This window comes from Drosophila nasuta, chromosome 3 (genome assembly GCF_023558535.2).
Source record: "Drosophila nasuta strain 15112-1781.00 chromosome 3, ASM2355853v1, whole genome shotgun sequence".
NCBI lineage: Eukaryota > Metazoa > Arthropoda > Insecta > Diptera > Drosophilidae > Drosophila > Drosophila nasuta.
In genome coordinates this window covers 40,003,154-40,026,346 of record NC_083457.1, presented here as the reverse complement: position 1 = coordinate 40,026,346, position 23,193 = coordinate 40,003,154, and the positions used below count along the sequence as shown (strand labels likewise).

The 23,193-nt window shown below is 34.0% G+C and overlaps 4 protein-coding genes across 10 annotated transcripts in view; 1 reads left to right on the top strand and 3 right to left on the bottom strand.

Annotated features, from left to right (window-relative positions):
- The window catches only part of LOC132793845 (RNA-binding protein Musashi homolog Rbp6), a 226,160-nt gene extending 218,826 nt beyond the window's left edge, over positions 1–7,334 (top strand). For all 5 annotated transcript variants that reach the window (XR_009633154.1, XR_009633153.1, XM_060803955.1 and 2 more), the window contains one exon: positions 392–7,334. Coding sequence is in view for 3 of the 5 variants with exons in the window: in XM_060803955.1 (XP_060659938.1) it covers positions 392–433 (42 nt within the window). In the remaining 2 variants the exon portion in view is untranslated. The remainder of the gene's footprint in view (positions 1–391) is intronic.
- A 3,055-nt stretch (positions 7,335–10,389) lies between these two features.
- LOC132790591 (3 beta-hydroxysteroid dehydrogenase/Delta 5-->4-isomerase) lies at positions 10,390–14,743 on the bottom strand. Its single transcript, XM_060799167.1, has 4 exons — positions 14,663–14,743; positions 12,644–13,002; positions 11,185–11,460; positions 10,390–11,121 (listed from the first exon to the last, which is right to left on the bottom strand). The coding sequence occupies exons 2-4, from the start codon at positions 12,963–12,965 to the stop codon at positions 10,520–10,522; spliced, it is 1,200 nt and encodes a 399-aa protein (XP_060655150.1). The 5' UTR covers positions 12,966–13,002; positions 14,663–14,743; the 3' UTR covers positions 10,390–10,519.
- A 239-nt stretch (positions 14,744–14,982) lies between these two features.
- Positions 14,983–19,880, bottom strand: LOC132789776 (protein rogdi). 3 transcript variants are annotated; one of them, XM_060798035.1, is made up of 8 exons: positions 19,531–19,880; positions 18,596–18,717; positions 17,689–17,843; positions 17,229–17,300; positions 17,035–17,166; positions 16,814–16,971; positions 16,408–16,738; positions 14,983–16,078 (listed from the first exon to the last, which is right to left on the bottom strand). In XM_060798035.1, exons 1-8 carry the CDS (start codon positions 19,539–19,541, stop codon positions 16,010–16,012), a joined length of 1,050 nt encoding a protein of 349 aa, XP_060654018.1. In that variant the 5' UTR covers positions 19,542–19,880; the 3' UTR covers positions 14,983–16,009. The 3 variants fall into 3 exon arrangements, with proteins under 3 accessions (XP_060654018.1, XP_060654019.1, XP_060654020.1); XM_060798036.1 differs by lacking the exons at positions 18,596–18,717; positions 19,531–19,880 and adding an exon at positions 17,917–18,014 and having other exon boundaries at positions 15,274–16,078; XM_060798037.1 differs by lacking the exons at positions 18,596–18,717; positions 19,531–19,880 and adding an exon at positions 17,931–17,954 and having other exon boundaries at positions 15,274–16,078.
- Positions 19,881–20,375: 495 nt separating this feature from the next.
- On the bottom strand, positions 20,376–23,029 carry LOC132789777 (troponin C). The gene is made up of 5 exons (XM_060798038.1): positions 22,890–23,029; positions 22,701–22,818; positions 22,576–22,632; positions 22,037–22,288; positions 20,376–20,742 (listed from the first exon to the last, which is right to left on the bottom strand). Exons 1-5 carry the CDS (start codon positions 22,899–22,901, stop codon positions 20,714–20,716), a joined length of 468 nt encoding a protein of 155 aa, XP_060654021.1. The 5' UTR covers positions 22,902–23,029; the 3' UTR covers positions 20,376–20,713.
- Between the last annotated feature and the right edge of the window lie 164 nt (positions 23,030–23,193).

Sequence of the window (23,193 nt, the reverse complement as noted above, 5' to 3'; positions counted from 1 at the left end):
TACATACATACATACATCATAAAGCCTTGGGCTGTGTTTTTTTGATAAAGAATGCGGAGACAATTCAATTAATTTGGCTTAGCATTGGATTAAGTGATTAAATGTGAAAATTTGAATTTGACAATTTCTGCATTCTTTATCGAAATACAAAACTACATACATACATACGACACATACAAATTACTGAATAATTTTTCTATCTCAATACTTTTTCACTTTACCTAAATATATAAATTAAATATATCTATATATATATATATGTATGTATACCTATAAATGTTGACAAACTTTCTATATGTATGTGTGCATTAGAGATGCTTCACGGAAATTGTATTTTATTTGAATAATTTTGGTGTATTTGTTTTGTTCTACACGAAACGTTTATTTACAGGGACCACTAATTCCTGCGGCATTTACAAATGGATACCATTAAAAGGTGGCGCCGACAACCGCAATGACAACAACAACAACAACAACAACAATATCAACAACAACAAGAACAAGAACAACAATAGCAACAGCAACAACAACAAACGAGAACAAAAATAGAGCAGCACACAACAAAACTAAAAACTACAACAAAATGACAAGAGACACGAAAAGTAACTGTAATGCTGCAACCACACATACACACTGACACACACATACACAGAACACAAATACAACATTAATTTAAAATAAAAAAATACAGTTGGTATATACTAATATACTGACATATTATATACATATATTTCTACATTTTGCAATTTGCAAAATCTGTTAAGCAGCCAAGCAAAAATCCAATAAACCAAACGCAAACACACCTACACACACACATATTACAATTAATTAATTAAAGTATATACATATATATACAACAATATATATATATATAATAAATCTATATATAAAAACAAATGATAGAACGCAGCGCAAGCAAACCAAAAAAAAAACACACAAAAAAAAAGATGCAGAAAAAAAATTAATTTTAATTTAATGACAACAACTACAAACAGCCAGCGGAAGAAGAAGCAGCATAACAACTACAACTACAACAACAATATTACCAAATAACCAACCACGGCAGCCGTAGCCACAACCCTGCCACCCACTCCCCCAATCCTCCCTCTCCCCTTCGCAACTCCCTTCGTAGAGCCAACTGAAAAAGATGCAACGTGTGCAGCAAAAATCGTTTAAAATGCAAATTAAACGAAACTGCGTCAAGTGCAGCGATGATGGCGGTGGTGGAGGCGGCGCAGGCGGTGGCAGAGGTAGGCGTGGCCCACACACCAACACACCAAAATACACACACACACAGGCAAAGACAAACACACTGCAATATGAAGGCCAGCCTGGAGGAGAAACGATGACAACATTGTGCCAGGGGCCGAAGCGTCACCATTTTTAAGTAATGAGAAAACCAAAAAAAAGACAAAAAAATACAAAAAAAAAATACCAAAATGTAAACTATAAAAAGCTGAAGAAGAAGAAGCAGCAGCAGGAGCAGCAAAAAAGGCGAAAGTTGAAAATACCAAAACAAAACAAAAGAAAACAAAAACAAAAAAATGTTGCAATAATAGCGAAAATGTTATTATTTAAATGCGTATTATTATTGAAAGCAAATGATTATTATTATCATTATTATTACAATTCTTAAATAACTAAGTTGTAACTTTTAAAGTTAAAGTCGATATATATATATATACTTCTATATATATATACAAATTATATATACATATTATATACATATACTTATAAAGAAAACTGCAATATATACAAAAGATAAAAATTACATAAATCAAAAAAGCAAACAAACAAAACAAAAAAGCAAATAATAATAATAATAACACACAAAATTATTTGTTTTTTTCAAACGAAGCACTTAATGACATCCAAAATGTAATGTTTGCAATGTTATAAGTTTTTCTTTTTGGGATGCGTTGGCAACCCTGTCGCATCGTATTGCATGTTTTCTGTTTTATTTTGTGTCAGTGGTGAAAATCAAAAGAAATCGAAAATTGTGCTAAACAATTAGATGCAAAAGTTATCATTATGAATTTATTTTAAAGTACAACAAACTCGTTTATTGGCCAAAATGAATAAGATGAGGAAACTTATGTAAAAAGCAAATCACATCGATAGCATCGATGGATAAAAACAAAATCTAATTAAATTAAATGTGTTAAATGTGTTGAAGTTCTGTATTATTTAAACGATGAAAAGAAAAGAAAAATGCAAGAAATGAAGAAGGAAAAATTGCAACTCTTTTGTGTTCACATTGAAAGCAAATGAATAATGCTAATTAAACAATGGATAGTTAGACAAATATGTTAAAGCATTGCTGCATTCATTATCAAAACAATGAAAGCGAAAAGCGAAAGCGAAAATCGAGAGTGTGGTTGAAATTTTTGCATAACTCTCGAGGCATAAATCAATTTATTTGCACACGATAAAGCAAAAATCTATGCATAAGTATATAAGAAGAAAGCATATAACACACACACACACACATACACAAGCAACACACATACACTTAAACACACCCATACAAACTGATGAATCAAAAGCAAGAAGAAAACAAACTTAAACAAATTACAATCTAAGCGCATATGCAAATATAACACAATGAACTATTATACATACAACAATATATTATATTTAAGTAAATAAAATATTTATAAAAAGAATTACCAAAAAAAACCAAAAAAGACAAATGCTGAGAAACGCAAATGTTTAAACAATTAACTAAATACTTATGTATGTAAACAAAAAAAAAAAAAAAACAAAAAAGCCAGAATTTGGATGGGTAATCAATGAAGGAATGCAAGAAAATGTTGAAAAGAAAAGCATATGAAAAGCAGGCCACGTTATGTGCAATTAATTTTTCTAGTCGCGCCGTCTCGCGTCCTTCATCGCAGGGATACGCAGCAGGACGATAGAAGGAGGGGTCAAGAGCAGTGGACTAGACGATGCTACTTGGGGGGGGCGTAATAGAAAAATATATTTATATACAACTATATGGAGTATTCAATTATTGGAACAAAACAAAAAAACAAGAAAAAAACCTAAAAAAAAAAACTATCTGACAATTAAGTAAACACAACATTTGTTACACACAGCAAGTGGCAAAAGCAACCAACAAAAAAAAACTAACAAAAAAAATGATTAAATAAAAAAATGAAATGTATTGTTCTATAATTGACAGAACAATAACAAACAATAAGATGCGCTTTTTGTCTGTCTGAGATTTTTTGCACTAGGCGACATACACAACAACAACAACAAAAACAACAAAAAAGAAACAAATTTAAAGAAAAAAAACTAAAAGAAAAGCAGAAAAACAGAAGCAGATGCAGAAGCAGAAACACAGTGAAAATGTTCCTTTCATAACTTTTTTTGCCAAATTGTCAAACCAACGCTCTCCAGGACTTTGCCGATGCAAAGTCTCGGACCAAAATAGAAAAGACAAAACCTATATAGGAATGAAGATGACAAAACAACAACAACAAAACAAACAGCATATATACGATTATACACGAATACCATACATATATAGTTATACAAATTACAAACAAACAAAAAAAAGAGAAAAACAAAATGAAAAAAATAGAATTGCAGTGTAATATATAATAGCGTTTATAATGTTGACAAAACAATTCTACGATTATAACCCAAGAGAAACCCAAACACTGAAAAACGGATATGGAAAAATAACTTTACCAAAACTTTATAGCCCGTAAAGATATTTAGCAAAGAAGCACTTGGGACAAAACATTTCATTAATTTCGAAATTTTTCACTTGTCATTTAACATTTCACTTGATTTCACCCACACACACACATACACACACAAAAATTCACTGAATTGGGGACATAATTAATAAATATATATAAATAATCAAAAAAAAGAAAAGAGAAGAGAAAATAAAATGGAAAAATGAATGATGAATAAACACAACTTTTAGATAGGCGAAAGTAAGCTGCTAAATTACATATTTATATATACATATATTGTATATGAATCGGCTAGAGGCAATCCAGAATCTATATAGATTAACCGAGCATTGGTGATTGCTGATTGTCCAGCAAGGAAACAAAACATAAACAAAAGCAACAAACACATTTTACTTATGTATACGTATGTAGTCTCGCATACGGAGTGCATACTGTATCTGCAAGGGAGTCAAGGCAATGGTTACTTTAACGCTAACTAAACTATTTGTTAATAAAAAAAGTATATATATACATATATATGAGAATAATATTACAGAATAAACAATAAAATCGCAGAGGGGCAAGTATTCGTAATCCAGGCAAAAAGGATGCGAGGAAATGCGTTTGGAAAAGCGAAAGAAAAAACATGTTATATTTGCATAAAAAAATTAAAAACAATATATATATATATATATGAAAGCGTAACTTGTAAGGCAATATACATACACAAATATAAATTAAATAAATAAATCAATATATTTTTAAGACACGTTCTAAAAGCAATAATTGAAAACAACAACAACAACAGCAAGATGACAAGAAGAAGAACAACATCAACAACAATTGCAGCTAATGTAAGTTTAATGGATGAATTAATGAGAAAATAAAGCAAATGGAATACATTAAATATACACCAATATATAAATATACATATAAATATATATACACCTAAAATTATATATATATATACATACAAAATATATATATATATATATGATAAATAAATATTATTAATTACGAGTGTAAAGCGACGAACGCATGAACTGCATTAAAAGTGGAAAAGCAAAGTTGGGAGAAGTTAATTCTCTCTCTCACTTACAACAAAATATGCATATTGTAAATTACTTGTAAACATTTTTTGACTGTCCTAGAACAAAAATACAAAACACAAATACGAAACTGAAAACAATTTAGAATCGGTCTCGCAGTGTCGTCTATATCCGACCCCTTTGAGACTGATGCATTCTTAAATGGCATCCGAATAAACAAAAGTCTAGAAAACAATTCTCAGCAAAAAAACACACACAAAATAAATGAAATCATTTCTGTGGGCAGCTCTAATGCCACATCTCGTATAGATCGTATGCTAAAACTTTGCTGGCCCAAAGTATTCACTACAGAAAGCTAGTTTAATTTTGTTTTATGTTGTAAGTAGAAAACCGAATGCCGAATGCCGAATTTCAACCGGAAATGGTCCGATGCGGAAACGGAAAAAGCGCAGCATGATGGCGTATCGGGTTTTTTTCTTTATTCGGCAGCTGTGCGACCCAAAAAGCGAAAAGACACAAAACGGGATACATTTTTTTGTGAGGGACTGTTGTTTAAACCGGTTGAGCTGAGCAGTTGAATCGGTTATTAAAATAAACTTGTGAACAAAAAAAAAAACAAAAAGAAAAACAGCTTTAAGCGTACTGTTGAATTTTTTTCTAGTATTTTTCCCCCTGTTAACACGTTCGTTATGTGTAGAAGAAGAAGAACATGCTTTATACAAGACAAACAACATATTATTTTGTAGTGCTCTATATTGTTAAACGAAAAAACAAAAACAGAAAAAAGAACTCAGCTACAACAAGAACAACAACAGCAAATTATTGTAATAATATTGGTATACCGGATCAACAACAACAACAACATTAACAACCAAAAGAAAATGCGTCCTTGTAACAAAATCAATTTCAGTCAATTAGATAAAACATAAAAGAAAAAACAAAAACAACAAAATGTTACAGCTACAAACACAAAGACAACAACAAACAAAATGAAAACACATTTAAGAAAGTAAAACAAAACAAAACGAAACAAAAGAAAACCAAAAACGACAATTTTTTCATTATTTTTCTACTGAAGGCGTCGTCGAAAAGGACAGTCGTTAGAAAGAGATAGCAGCTAGAGTTAGGTGAAAAGAAGGAGGAATAGAGAGAGGGGAAGAAAGAGAAGGAATTTCGACGGCGCAGGCGCAAAAGCTTTAAATTGAACATAATAAAACAAAAAGATGTCTCTTTTTTATATAAATAGTGAGGAGACGAGGAAGAGAGGATGAAAAACGTGTATAAAAATAAATACATAAGTATGCCGTAAAAAAAAATTTTTTAAAAAACACAAAGCGATATAAGAACACATACTTACTTTAAGCTAAATGCCGTTTTTTGAGTCGAAAAGTCAATTTGTGGTCGCGTTTTTTTCGGGGAGAATTCAGAATAGAATTGGATGGAGAGGACACGACGACGAGACGTATGAAGTGAGTGTAATACAAAACGTATGTAAAATAGTTTTAATGTGAGAAACCCAAAATGAAAATATTTGAACAAAATAAAACAATTACGAAAAGACAGACAGCCAGACAAGGGTAAAAGAGTTTGGCGTGTAGTTACAACTTATATACGACTTACTTTCCGTTTAATTCTATTTATGATTATTACGATTACGATAACGATAACGATTACGATAACGATAACGTTTACGAATAACGATCACCATTATTATTACACTTCTTGTCTTATATAAACATATCAGTTCTTATTATGTGTATGAGTAATTCGCCAACAATACGATTACGATTACGATTACGATTAACGATAACGATAATTCAATAACAACAACAACAACAACAACAAATTAACAATTAACTAATCGAATATCGAAGGACGTGACGTTTCTTTTTATATATATACCAACAACACATGCAAACGCCCCTCCTCCTCACCACAACCCCCTTTGCAGCCTGGAACTACGATCCGAATCCCATTGAGAAGCGCATAGAGAGGCACGTTGGGACGACGCAATATTGTGAGCCTTGTACACACACACACACACACTCAGACACACAGACATGCTTTTATATATGTATGGTAGCAATCAATTACTGACATCAGACAATTCTCTCTCTTCAGTTCTTTATATAGACACATATGTACATACACCACACCAACACACACACACCCATACACACACACACACACTTGGTAAATGCATAGAACAAAGAAAAACAATGATGGGAATGGAAAAACAAAAACCTACATACAATACATACGAACGATCACTTGACTATTTTTGCTATAAGTAAGAAATTCCCCCCAGGAATGTGTCAGTTTGCAGTTGGTACTCCTACTGACAAAAACACCTTTACTATATTGACAATATCTCTTATATATTTTACACTATACTATATGGAAAAAAAATTATATATTAATATATACAAGAATACAAATAAATAATAAATACAACAAGAAAACAAATGGATTAAGCTAAAAACCAAAAACCAAAAAAAACAACAACAAAAAATACAAAAAATAAAGAAGACAAAGCGAAAGCGGATGAAGCGCGAAGGCGACGTTAAAATTGTATTTACAAAAAAAAACAAAATGGGTAAACCAGCTAAATGAAATCATTTTAATACTTTATACACGATACAAGTCGAAGGAATCTTAACAAAAAAAAAAACGTAAACGTAAAGCTAAAAATTTAACAAGACAAAAAACCAGAGACAACAAATTGAAGATACATTTATAAAAACCCAAAAAAAATTAAATAAAAAAACAAAATGCGCAATATGAAAGCGTACAGTTTGTAAGTATTCTACTAAGTAAGTAAAAGTAATTAAGAGCGACAGGCGCAAGAGAATGAAATGAAAAGGAAAGAGCTAAATCAATTAAGCACACACAAACACATATATTGCGTGGTATCTTTGAGTCGGTCAAGCACACGTTTTTTTGGATGAACGCGAATACTTTAAACGGAACTTTAATCCCAGCCAAACGCATTGGAACTTGGCATGAGAATCGCAGAGAAGAGTCGAAAGAAAGTGAGCGCAAAAGGAATGGAAATGGAAATAGAAATAGAAATGGAAATGGAAAGCCGTCGCCAATGTGTGTACATAAGGTCTATATAAATATGTATGACAGTGTAATAGTTATGAGACAAACTGATGCAGTACTACACTTACAGCAAACTATACAAGGTAAATAAATAATAAACATGAAGAAGAAGAACAACATGAAAAATTAAAAGACAACCGTGCGAAAGCCATACACATAAATAGAAGCATAACAAGAATTTAAAAGATACAAACAACAAAAATATTATTATAATGATGAAGAAAAGGACAAAAACAACAAAATAATTACAAGAAAAACAACAATTTTTTCATTTCTATAAAGAAATCCGGTAACGAATTTGTATATTTACTATGAGAAATACCACAAAAAACAAAAAGTAAAGAAAAACATATATATATATATGATCAGCCCAAGAACTATTCATACGACCGCAAATATGCCCATATATACATACATATAAACACGGATATATATAAATATATATATGTATACATATATATATATATATATAAATAATAGTTATATAACCAAGAACAACAAATAAACATATAGTTAAATTCAATAATGTTAAGCATATGATGGATGGAACCGAACAGAAAAAGCGGACGGACAGACAGACAGACAGACGGACAGGCGGATGGTTAAAGTAATTCAATTATTTATAAGGACCCTTGGACAGCAGCAGAAGCAGAAAGGAAACATAATACGCGGCCACATCAAGTACATTGAAATTAACATTAACTGACAGAGAACACAACACACTCAGAAATGGCAATTATTGCTTTTTACACACTTCACACACACACACACACACCGACACACACACACACACTCGGACAAGAGCAAATTGTAAAAGTTTTTAACACACAACAATATCAACAAATAAGTATGCAAAACTTTAGCAACAAACATTTACAACTTACAACCTACCCCATTAACAGAAACTGAAACTGAAACTGAAACTGAATCTGAAATTGAAATTGAAAAAAAAAGGCGAAAAAAGAGTGAAATGGGAAATTCAAAATGAAAGTTGAAGTGGAGAAATTGCAAGTTGAGGATTGATGATAATGAGTAATCACTTTATGTGTGTGCTGTGTGCATAAAGCATACTATATAAAGCATGTTGTAGGAACAAAAGTGTCAGAAAGAGAAAGAGAAAAAGAGAGAGAGAGAGAGAGCAATTGAGATAAGGTAAGCAGGGCAGGCCTAAAAAGCGAATTCCAATGAGCTGGTTATGAACAACAACAACAACAACAACAACAACAAATAACAACAACTAACATCAATGTGCATGCAAATACATATAAATAAATATAAATATATATACATAAACTATAAAGAAACATGATTTTAAACCGAAAAAGAAGAAGAAAAACACAAAAAACAAAAACAAAACAAATCCAAAAACCAAACAAAAACAATTAAATAATGGCATTATAAGTTAAGATAATGGTACATAAGTTTAAAAAACAATGGCAAAGAAATGCTCTAGAGCAACAAAAAAATATATAATACAAATTATAATGAAATAACTGAGAAATAAATAAATTAATTCATAATGATTAATAAACAAATATGAACATTGTTCAAAAACATAAAAACAAAAAGAGTTTTTACATTTATTGTGGGTTGGGTTAAAGGAATGAATCAAGGAAAATATTACGATAAAAATTTGGTAAGTATGAAAATGAAAATATTTAAACTTGAAAAAAGTTGTGATTTCGTCAAAAAAAAAAGGAAATATCCTACCCTCTTTATAGCGAAGTTGGCATGCAGAAAATAATAATTTAATTTAATAAATGGCAAACTTTTCAAATTTTAAAATGAAGCCGAATCTTCAAGGAACTGGGTTTTGAAATATTTGCACATTCATAGGAAATAAGATACGCTGTTTCTAAAGAGGTAAAAAAAGTAGATGAATAATACTTACCTTGATTTTATTATGTGCCAGATTTTCAATAACAATCTTTATAAAATTCATTCTGGATATATTTTGTAAATAGACAAATAATGCCTACATACATTTTTTATCTTACCAATTTTCAAAATAAATCTTTATAAAGCTGGTTTGGGAAAGATTTGTATATTAAAAATAAATAAGATACAGTGTTTCTAAAGAAATTGAAAATTAGGCGAACAATTGATTTAATAGGAGCAAAATTTTAAAAATCAATCTTTACAAAACTGGTTCTAGAAGTATTTGTATTTTAAAAAGAAATATGATACGGTGTTCAATTTTATTAGAAGTCAAATTTTGAAATTTCACAAAAAAACCGAAATCTTCAAACAGCTAATTTTAGAAATTTTTAAATTTCAAATATGCACTGCTTATAAAGTGGAAAGTCAGACAAAGTATATTTGAATGTTATTACTTTCAAATTTTCATAAATATAAATATAATATAAATTTTCTATTGAAAATATATTTATATTTAAAAGAAATGTGAGTCGATGTTTATAAAAAGAATTCAATATTCAGCAAAGAATACTTTCATATCATTACTTCTCAAATTTCTAAAACTACATAAATCAAGCGGCTGATTCTGCAGATATATTTTATTCCGCCCACAAAGAATCAGGATTAACAATTAGATTACAAAACAATTACCCACATTTATTACATTTTTCGCTAGAAAACAAAAACACAGATTACACTAACATAGAGTAGAGAGTAAAACGAGTATAACAGACTTTGGCCAGACATCCCTTGAGCTTATCTAGCTTTTTTCGACTTGTTGGTCTTCTGCTTCTCATCCCACCACTTGGCATACCATTTCGCACTCCGTTCGGCACTGATATCCGGATCGAAGAGAGGCATATAATCCATGTGAATGGAGGCACGCAGACGATTGTACATTAGCATGGAGGAAGTGAACGAGGCGATGGAGCGCAGCGAGTAGGGCAAACGATATTTGGTATAGGGAAATGCCAGACGAACGATGAACTCGAGCAGAAAGGCGAGGAAGAAGAACAAAAAATGCGGCAAATACCACCAGCTGGTCTTGACCTTAAAGCGTTCGCCCATCAATGCCATTTTTTGGAGGAAACGCGACACATCGTTGATGCCGGTGTCATCGGTGACAAAAACTGGCAGACCATTGACCGCTTTGGTGGACACCTTAAGCGCCTTATAGGCACAAATGTGACCCCAGGCCACATTGCCAGCGTAGACCAGCTGCTGTTTGCCACCCACGCCAGCGATGCGGGGAAAAACCCAATCTCGTTTCGAGAGATACTCAAAAGTGTCGGTGACAAAGTGCGAATCGCATTCGCCGTACGTCAATGGAGCGCGTATTGCGCTGGTGGCCAAATAATCTAAACAAAGTAGACAAAAAAGATGTGAGTTGTTGATCTGAAACTAGAGAAGGAAGAACTCACCCAACTGGTTGAGCAGCGGTGCTCCATTCGAGTTGAGCACAATGTTCTCGGCTCGCAGTTTGCTTGAAGCGTAGCCCGCAATCAGAAACTCTTTGTCCTGCTCCCACAACTTCGAGCTGTCCAGCGTGGGCGTCTCTGTCTTGGATTCTGTCGAGTTGATGACCGCCGAGAAGGTGCTGCGTCCCTTGAAGGGCACAAAGTTGACCGAGGTGCAGCTGCTGTAGACCAAACGCTTCACATTGTTCTGTATGCAAAGATCCACAACGGCGCGGGTGCCTAAAATTATGAATTTGTTATTAATAATTTAGTATTTGCATGAATTACTACAAACAGTGAATGTAACAGTAATAAATTCTATGTGGTTAACATTAAATAAAGCCTTAGCAATTTAAAATCAAATAAGAATACTACAATCGAGTGTGAGATATCTGCTACACAGTTGAAATAAAATAGAAACAGTACAGTCAAAATTTAGCTAATTAATATATTGCACAAATACTGAAGCATATCAAGAGCTATGTTTTTGGTATATTGATGTAGTATCATATATACCGTAGAGTGCCAAATTTACCAGATTGTCAGCTAAAGCAACTAAGTCCCACAATGAGTAGGCGGGTTTCCCCATACAAAAGTGTTTCTTAAACAAATAAAAAAGCAACAATCGAGACTGCTCAACTGTGAGATACCTTATACAATTGTTCTATCTATCAAAAAATATATTACATTAAAATACCGAGAAAATATAATATTCTATAGGCTATATTTGGTATAACTATATATTGTTATGAATATTACTGAAAACATATTTTGATTCCAAAAAATTTGTACATAATAGGAAATTAAATATAAATTAGACCTACTTTTGATTTACTTTAAAAATAAGTAAACGAAACTAAATTATAACAAAACAAGCATACTTGTATTTAAAAAAAGGTTAATATCTTTTACTTCCGAAGCATTAATTATAATTTTAGAGCATTCTTATTTGTAATTATGTTGTCAATTTTTTATCTACATTGTATACATATGAATTCATTTTTACTCTTAGTCTTTTCTTTACTATTTTCTCTATTACATTTTTAAATTGTTTCTACTTCTAGTGTATTTTAGTTTGGTCATAGAAGCTAAATAATTCAACAATTGTAATTTTTAAAATTTTTTTTACGTTTTACGTATGTACTCTTGGGCTAGAACTTATGATCTGTATTTAATATCTTTTGTTTAAATTAAACATACTTAAAGCAGTCTTTTGCAAAGCCATACACAACATAAATAAATTTGAGTCTACAATGTTGTTACTCAATTAAACAAATGCACAAAGGTTAAAAAAAAGTTATTATAATCGTTTTTATTTTTAACTTAAATGCTGTTCAACTTTAATAAGCATTTCATTAGTTTTTCGATGCCATTTAACCTAAATGTGCATATTTGTTAGTTCTCAACTTGCTTTCAAACTCACCTTTAATGTTAACCCTTTCGAGTTCGGCATAATTGGGCGGATACGCAATGTCAACCAATGCGGCGCAGTGGAAGACGCTATCAACGCCAGCAAAGACTTTGTGCAAGCTCTCTAGATCACCTCCGATGTCACCCTCAAATGTGCGCAACAGCTTCGTCTCCTCGTGTCCAATGTTGTTCTTGTAGGGCACAATGTCCAGCGAGCGTATCTCTTTAATGTTGAGTTCCTTGCGCTGCTCGAGCAATAGCTTAATGATATGCTGACCTAGAAATCCACTGCCGCCCGTAACGAGCACCACATCGCCACCATCGTTGCTGCTCATTGTGTCTAATGTGTGTGGTGTGGTCGCTTTTAAATTGCTAAAATAAAAAGAGTCGAGAAAACACTGTGAGACAGTGGTAATAACAACGGCAAACTATCATCAAACTACCGCCAAACTACAAAGTGCAATGGCTATAAAACAAAACTCTGATGCGCAAGTTGGTCAAGTGAGGGCCATAAAGCATGCCGACGACTGTCGCAAGAGAAGAAGCCACGCTACTTGCCCCCAAACATCCAACTTCCAACTTCATCCAACCAGCAACTTCGTGTAGCCAAAGCAGCTTGCCATGGCGTGCAGAAACCTTCGACGGGGTCACTTTTCTGCTTGTGTCGAATGACTTGCCAGTTTTTATAGCGACTGGCTTACGTGCGGCTTTGTTTTGTTATTATGATAATGAAGACGACGGACGCGCGAAGATGCCCAGATCATCTATTGCTTTAAATGTTTCTTCTATATACATATACCCGATAGCATAATAATACCAAGGTGTGATGACTTTGTGTTTAGCACAAATTTATAATATAGACAGGAAACTTTAGAATCTTAATATGCACAAGTTTTTTACTAATCATCATCTGTTTCTATTTAATATACAGTAGAGACTGGCAATTAGAACAGCTTTAAAAATGCAAATTTCTGGACAATATTTTTATTTGAAGTGCCATTTGCCATGACTTCCATTTTTACTGTATTTTATTTTCTGTACGCGAAACTAAAGATAACAATGCAACACACAAATCTTTTTTATATACTTCAATTTCTAAAAGATTCAAATTTCACAGTATTTTCCATAATATGTAGATAATAATAGAGGGTATTAAATATTTATCTATGAAATATACCTTTATTTTTTTCATTTATAGTAAAAAACTTAACGCTCTCTAAAAGTATCGAATTTAACTTAAACATTCCTTTTCGAACGCTGACTAAACTTGATAGTTCATGGTGGTAATATTTACTAGAGCATAAATTAAGTATACGTCGACGTAAATTTGCGTTGAGTACTCTTTGCGCACATTAAGTATACGCAGTAGTAAATTAGTTTTTTGCTACTCTTGGTATAATGATATTTAATTTTCTTATTAGTGACTATTTTTATTTTGAGTACTTGACCCCAACTTTTGTAATTGTTTATTAGTAATGTGCTAACAATTTTTGTATATTTGTAACCTCTGAAGAGGCCTACTAAATGCATTTTTAATGAGTATAACTTTTAAAATCTTGACACTTTTACTACACATTATAAACAGAGTTTGGAGTTTAGTTTTCTTGCAGTTTTTTAAAGGTTTGTTTTTTGTGTTTCACGAGGCCATGGCCAAATTATTCAACACCTTTTTAGCCGAAAAACACAAAATTCAATCCAAGCGACAAGAAAAAAAAGAGTTACTGCGTTTGGCTTGACGTTGGGCTAGCTGTGATTACAACATCAACAACAGCAGCCACGGCACAGAGAAACAACAACGATGGCAAAACTAGCATCAGTATAATTACAAGCGAACTGGTTTCCGCGTCTATTACAACATCATCCAACATCAACAACAACAACAACAACATACGACACACGCGTCAAGTGGCTGAGCACTGTGAGTGCCTTTTGAGCTGTCCAATTGGACATTTTGCCATTGATTACTACTTTTGGTGCAATTGACCCGTGTACCGTTACACTACCAATTCGCGAATTATTCAAGTCAGCTTACCACAATAAGTCGCGTTTTTTTATTTTTGTATTTTCCGTGGCAAACAGTTTGTGTTGCTTGCCGCTTTATAACTAACAAAACTGTCTTACGGCTTTGCAGGTTTGAGCGCAAACGAGCTACAAAAACAAGCCACCAGCGTTGCCACATGGCAAATAGTCGTAAGTAGCTGCTGCTGGGACAATCGATAGTCCGCTATCGTGCTATCGATCGTGCACGCATAGCGCGCCTTTATTTGAATAAGAAAAATGCGCCGTTTTGGTAAAATTCAATTTTTATTCAACAACAATTAAATGAATATGGACATTAAATAGGCTTAGAGATTACATAAATAGTTGTTTCATCTTATTTTTTTTTGGGGTTTTTCTTTTTATATTATCAATTGTGTTAATTACACAGACATTACAATATTTCAATAAGTACAATGGTAATTGTTTTCGTTGCATCCCGCCTCATAAATATATAGTATATATATATGTATACATTATATATATAAAGTAAACGAGAAGTAAAAGGCCGTTGATACAAATGACTTTGGATTAGATTAGGCGCGCTTAAACATTAACAACACATACATACATGGAATACAAAATGGTGTTTAGTACAATTAAAAATTCTGTTCACATTTCTGTTTGGTTTATTACAACATTATTCTGTAAATGTTAATGTTCATGCTCAGTTTACTCATTAGGTTTAATAATATATATATAAGTATGTATGTATGTATGTTTGTTTTGTATATCAATCTGCTTTTTTGTTAAGTACTAGTTGACTTCATGGGTTCCATCTTCATTCGTGTGCAATATATAAACATAAATATGTGTAATGTTTAAGATTAATATGTACAACTTTCACATATGTGAAAGTCGCACGAAACTATAAATTAATAATAATTAATAATTATCTAGCAATTTCATTTAGTTACAATATACAAAAAACACAGTAATTTTCATTTTATTCTATTGCATTTAGATGCATAATTGGAGTGACATGACGAAATGAAAAACAAATTCTATAATTATAAATTGTCGCGCTATGAACAATATGAATGTTTGATTGTATGTGTATGTGTGTTTATATTAAACTAGTTAGGTGTATATAGCTCTGTATACATACATAAATATGTATATGTATAGTATGTATATATATTAATATAGTAGGTATTATGGTATGCTGTCTGTCACAAAGAGCAACTCTCTCAACTAACATTATTTACTTTAACTATTACAAGTACAATTTCATTATCAACTATTATTGTTGTTATTGTTTTGTGTGGTTGCCATATCAACAGACACATACTCTATATATATATAAGTACATATATATAGAATATATATATATCCATGCCATTCAGTACGATAATGCTGATGGTGAGCGTGAACCAACTGTAAAATCTTTATACACCGAAAATACCGAAATCTGCAAAAAATCGAACAAGCACAAAATTATTAAAAATAGTTCATAAATCATACAATTTCATATTCATAGTATAAGTGTTTGTATATAATATATGTAAATGAGATGAGTTGGCCAGTTTAATTGGCAAACTTGCGTCACAGTATAGAAACTGCATAATATGATGTGGGCAATTTGCCAACAACAAAATAAAAACTTGGCATCTATAGAACTTTTCGCTTTTCGCCCGCATATAGCAGGCAATGTGAAGGGTGCTCAAGGAGCATTGGAATTGAATTGGATTGTTTTCAATGTCAGTAGCTTATCAGTTGAAGCACTCCGCATAACTTTACCTTGTCTTTCAGTTGCTGACACAGTTTCTGTCCATTCATCAGGAGCAGGAGCACATCGTTGAGCCATTGTACACCGATTTCCGCTTGACGTGAATCGAACTGCATTGTTCCCTGATTGTTCAACAGCTGATAGACGGCAATGATGAGCTTGTGGCTTTGCAGATAAAAACTAACAGCCAAATCCTCGGGCAGGTTAGGCACAAGTGATTTCATATTGCGACCTTTTATTAGCTCCTCAATTGGCTTCTTCTTCGGCACCAGCAGGCTATTGCGACCGCGCTGCAGGGCATCCAGAATGTTTCCTATCACATGGAGCACTTCATCCGAGGTTCTAAAGTGTTTGCAAAAATAAGCATTTATAAATAAACACACAATCAGAATCAACAAACGAAAATAACGAACTCACTTGAAGTGATAAGAGTCATCAACGTCGTCAATGTGATTGATTGCTGTTTGTAGATGATTGGCGGCATCCTGAACTTGCTGCAATTTCCAAGGCGAATCGTGGGTGATTGAGGTACGTTGCGTTTGACTTGGCGCCTTGCACAGCTTAAAGCTAATGTCCTGTACAAATAAGGGTATTTCATTAGTCTACATAATTTTAATATGTACATTGTATAGTCTTACCGCCTGCGTAATTGCATCGCCTGTTAGGGTAAGCACCGCTTTTAGCTGATCTGGCGAAACGCTGAGTATGAACTTTTCAGTCTTCTTGCCCTCGTTATCATAAAGCGGCACAGGGAATCTGTGAGCACACTCCTTGAAGTGCAGAGAGGGGGGAGTTAGTTCAACATACTTGAGATTGCATTGTAAGTACTTACAACCAGAATGGTTCGTAATTGCTTTAATATCGCATGTACTTCTTGTCTCAGCACCCACTCGAATTCAATTTGCTGTCAGCGTATGTGTGTGTTAGTGAATACCATTGGGATGTGGGTTTTGTAGATTGTGGATTGTGGGTTACGGGTTTTTGGGGGTGTGGAGCGTGTTTGTGTGTGGGTTGTATTATTATGTAGCGGAGGCAGCGCCATCCATAGTTTGCAGTATTTTTTTTTTGTTTTTGCGATAACGCCATCGTCGTCGACGTCGCAGCGTCAAACAAAGAGCAAAACGGCACGTTTCATGTACAAATCAATAATATCGGCGTTCGACGCAAGCGAGAGAGAGCAAGAGAGGGAGAGAAAAAGAACAAAACGATCAATAATCAATTGACTCTATGATTAATAGCATTGCATTGTTTTTTTCGGGGAGGATATTGACTGCTTTTAATTGCACACTTACCAAATTTAGAGCCTCCTCTCGCTCCGTGTCAACGACAAGCATTTTCATTGTGCTTTTGGCCTTCTTGCGCGCTGTTATGTATCTCCGTTTGTTTTTGTCACTAATTGCTGCAGCAGCGCTAGCAGCAGCAACGCCAGCAATGTGTAATGAGAGCGCTGTAATGTTATAACATTTTTTTTATATATTATTCTAATGCATTTGCACTATTTTAATGCCCTAGCCACTAACTTAGTAATATTTACTATGCGTTCACTGTTTGCTGTCAACTTTACACTCACACGCACACTTAAGCAGAGCCACAAACACTAGAGAATAACATTTTGCTGAAATGTTATTAACAGTGCGCACTCATTTTTTTTCGGGGAAATCGCCGCTTGTCTTTGACGCAATCAGTGAATTCTTAAATATTGCATTTGCTTACTGTTTGTTGCCAAATTTTGTTGGAGTTAAATCTTTACTAAACAATTGTTTTTGTTACAGTTAAGTTTAATAGAATAATAAAACCTGAAACATAAATTCAAATTTAACAGACAGCTCAGCCTAACAACCTTTTAACAGTGCTGTAACAGCGCACTGCTGTAATAGACAGACAAATCGATTATCGCGCTACAACTTTGTGTAGCAAGCAAATCAGAATTGCAGTGTATGTCTTTTTGCGATTTATTAAAAAACTGCCCTAATTTGGTAAACAACATCAGAAAATTCCATAACCATGACAAAAGGGTCTATAAATTGATATTTGCACTTTACATTGTGCAAACTTGCAGCCCTGGTTATCGAGCTATCGACAAGCATTTGATAAACTGCATGTGCGTTATCATGTGAATGACCAAAATCAAGGGCGCACTATATTCAAATTGAAAATATCACTTGTGTGATGATTGCTGATAGTGGGAAGTATACTTACGTTTGCGCAGGGGAGGAGGTGTTGTGAGCACAGCTGTCTCCGGCACCGAGTTGAGCACATGGTGCTGGAATTGACCGCTTCGTTGTCTGGATAGCGGATGGAATGACCAATTTGTTGTCGGGCTGCAAATTAATGACAAAATGTATACAAATAACACGTTGTTATTTTCTCAATCAATTTAACATTTGTTTTTTTTTTTCTGTTGTTGTTGTACACCACAATTTTTCAAGTTTTGCCTTATCATTTTTTTGCGTGTTATTGTTGCTATTTGATTTCGTCTTGATTTTGATTCAATGTGAAGTGCTAATTGCCATAATACTTTTTGTTGTTGTTGTATTGGCCATTGTGCCGTTTCCCCGCCATGACTCATTTTGCCAGGCAGCGCTGACAGCGCAGTCAACTGCAGCGTTGGCAGCGCATGCTTAGTTTGGTTTTGGGTTACAACAGAATTATCAAAGCGAGATTCGCTTGAACTGCAGTAGCAGCAGTGTAATATGGGATTCCCACAGCCGACACGGGGCGCGTGTCTCAGCACTTTGATAGATAGAGATGGCCATAGTGATGGCATTGACTTTTCGGCTACAATTACAATAGCGCTTATCAAGCTATGCTGACGTTTTGCACACACACTAACAGACACGCGCACACACTATCAAACAGACACGCGCATAAATTTTCAAGCAATTATTAAGCTCTTTTGTTTTTGTGGTGGTGGTGTTTTTCATTTGATAAGCCAATGTCAAGAAAAATTAAATATGTACAAACAAACAAAAGTCCCATTTAAGAATTTATGTGACCATAAATTTTATTGGCACGCCAAAGCAGCGGCGGCGGCTTTTTAACACATTCTTGAGCTGCCATAATGCCAAAACAAACATGGCTTTATTGTTCCTATACAAATATGTATATATGCATTTATGTACAAATAACGCTACCTCTGCGGCATTTTGGTTAATAATATGTTACTGCTTTTGGTAGTTGTTGATTATTTTTCTTTTCTTTTTTTTTTGTTTTTTGCTATTATCAATTGCAAACACTTCACAGACAAGACGCGTATCACGAGGCAAAGCCAAAGCCAAAGCACAACAACACAGCGAAGCACGAGCACGAAGACGAACACGAGCGAAGCGAAGCACGAGCACGAACGTTAGAAGGGTAGAGTGTAGTAGGGTAAAGAGGTGCGAGGTGCGAGGCAGAGTTGTTAGTGGGTGCATGCGATCAGGTGTAGCTCCAAACTGACTGCCAGCTAGCTATATTATGAGTAACGGCAAGCGCACACAAAAGCCACAAGCAAGCAACTGAACCGACAACGCTAAGACAACGTCGCGCATTGGTCAATGGCAGCGGCAGCAACAACAATATAACACAGTAATGCTCGTAGCAACAGCGACGTAAGCGTCGACGTCGAGGCCAACGTCAGCGTCGCGCGTCGCTTTTTGTATGTAACATTAACGTAGTTAAAACTTGACGAGCTTTTTTTGTATTTTTTTCGTCAGCTTTCTTCAGGTGCGCCCTCTTCACTGATAGCTGCCGTCGTCGTCGTCGTCGCTGTCGTAGCCGTTGTTGCTGCTGCTGCGCCGACGCCGTCGTCGTCAGCGCGTTGTTAGCGTCGTCATCAGCGTGGCGTTTATCAGCAGAGTGTGCGGTTGGCATTGACAGCATAGCATAACCATAATACGAATTTGTTGTAGACTTTTTCATTTAACGTTTTTTTTTTATTTTTTGCATACACAGTAATTTGTTTTTGTTTTCATTTTTGGTATAAAAAAGTAGTACAAAAGTGTTTAATGCTATTATTTTTTTGTTGTGTTTCTCTCTCTCAATTTAAATACGTGGATTTGTTTACGACATGAAACAAATGTGCAAATATAAACAAATAAACGTGTGCCCAACAGGTGTGTGTGTGTGAGTGTGCATGTATGTGTGTCTCTGTGTGCGTGTCGCTGTGTGGGTATTTGTGTGAGAGTGTCTGTATGTGTGTGTGTGTGTGCCAGGTGTGTATGTCTGCTTATGTTTGTATATGTATGTGTGTGTGCGTGGGAGCTTTGCGAGTATGTGTAAGTGTTTGTGTGTGTGTGAGTTTGTGGATCTTGGGACTGCGTTTTTATTTTATTTTATTTATTCGCCGGTCATCATCTCCATGAATTCTGTAAATTAAGCAAAAATGACACGACATTAATGACAGAAAAGTGCATTTCAAAAATTATGCATAAAAATAAATTGTAGAAAGCTCTATATGTATCTGTCAGATCGACTATTAAATACACTCTCCTAGACAAATTGTAAATTTAATTTTAATGTTCGCCAAAAATTGCAGTAAACTTATTTAGGAAATCACCAAGTTTTCATAGCTATAAATTATTTTTCGCACTATAATCTTTGTTTGCTGTTTATTCCTAAATATATTTTGAATACTGTATCAAAAATTCCAGTGGAGTTATTTTAAGAAACCTGCAAGTTTTTTACATATTTTGAAAATAATTATTTTTTAATGATCGTTGCTATGACATCATTGAATTATAGTAATGGGTTATTACGTCCGGTTCTGCTATAGTACGGCAAAAATAACTTTTATCGACAAGTTTTCTAAACATTCTTTAGAAATCTAGAAATTAGCTTGATGACTTAAGACTGACAGACAGAATGCTGATTTCCTGAAATATAATATATGTACTGGAATTTTTGACATACCTTAAATTTACTTATGAATGATCTGTCTTGTTAATTATAAATAAATATTAAGTGTGTCGAAAATTCCAGTAGAAATATTTCAGGAAATTTTAAAGTTTTATTACTAATTATTATTCACTTTTGAATGATCATTTATATTATTAAAATAAAGTGTGCTTCCTCTATATATTCTTCCACACTAGATCAATGAAAAACGAATAGTTCAATTAAAAATATGAATTCAAATAAACAAATCGCCTTAACACAAAATATTATAAATATCTTTGGCAATCAACTACGTGGTCATAAAATTAATGTACCCTTCAAAAGAGCATCAATTATAAAAAAAAGAGTAAATACAAATAAATAAATATATGGACATGTGTCCATCCATTAATAATCATATTTTTTTCTTTCAAAAATGTATGCCACGAAACGACGAAAATCGAGAGGAGAGTTCGTTTTTCTGTGTCGCGCTCGATCGTCCTATAAATAGACTTCGATATGCTCCAAAATGATTGGGAGGTTGTCAAAAAATCGAGAACTCAAGATCAACAGAGCAACAGCAGTAGCGATGTCATATAGCAATCTTCTAGCTGATGTTTACAAAAAAGAACCAAAATTTATGAACACTACAAAACGTGGGTGGAAATCTGTCTAAATAGTGGGTGTGTGTGGGAGATTTTTAGCAAACTGCTAGAAAAGCGCCCGAACACAAACATAAACATATACATGGAAAAGCTGATGGGGGAGGGAGGAGGGGAAACTCACCATCGAAATCAACTGTACCGGAACCGTCACTATCGATTTCCTCAATCATAATGTCCAATTCCTGTTCGGTCAGCTGATCGTCGAGCTCCTTCAAGATCTCCTTCAAGCAGGTGGTGGGAATGAAACCGTTGCCCTGTTTGTCATACAAACGGAACGCCTCACGCAGCTCCTTCTGCATGGCCTCGGCATCCTCCTCCACAATGAATTTGGCAGCCAGTTGCACGAATTCACCGAATTCCAAGCGGCCAGACTCTGTTATTGGTGGTGGGAAAATAAAACATTTATACATTCCATAAATAAAATGCGAAACTGGCTGGAAATTTTGTTATATTAATAATTGCGCATGAAATATGGCAAATGGTCAGAATCGAAATTTATGGCACTATCAGAGTGAATTATTGCCCCTGGTCAATTGGCCAATCAATACACAATATCTACATAGTATAGCTGATAGACAATCTTTTTCTTTTTTTGTTGAACGTGGCTAATCTTAAGAAGCGGAAATTAAAATGATTACTTTGGAAACTAAAAATACTTACTGTCCTCATCGACCTCCTCGATCAGTTCCTCCAGGATCTTCTTGTCGAAGGGCTGACCTGAAAGATGAAATTCAGTTTTAAATTAAAGTTCTATAGTTAGAAATTCCAGTTTCAGTTAAACTCACCCATCAAACGCAGAATATCGGCAACCATCTCGGTGGGAATGCTGCCAGTTTTTTGATGATCGAAGCTGTTGAATGCCTTCTGGAGCACGGCAATTTGCTCGGGGGTCAGATCTTCATCCTTTTATGCAAATAATTGAATTAATTTCGAATGTTTTTCATTGATATATTCCAAATGTGTGAAACACCTACCACGCTGCTCATGTTGCTGGTTTGTTAATACACAAAATTAAATCGATCTGAATCTGACAGATTTCTTCTTACGAACCGATCACCTCGGAGTATTCGTGCCTACTACGAAGCAGCCGCGTTGCGTTTTCCAAAATATAGCGCAAAAAATTTCAGATCAACTGTCTCTGAACTTGCCACACAAATACACAGACAGAGAGAAGACGAACCCGAGACGTACAATTCGGAATATGTAGCACTTTTCCACACCGATGCCAGAATTTTATTGTTTTTTAGAAAGAACTGTAAAAGCGCGATCAAAAACAAA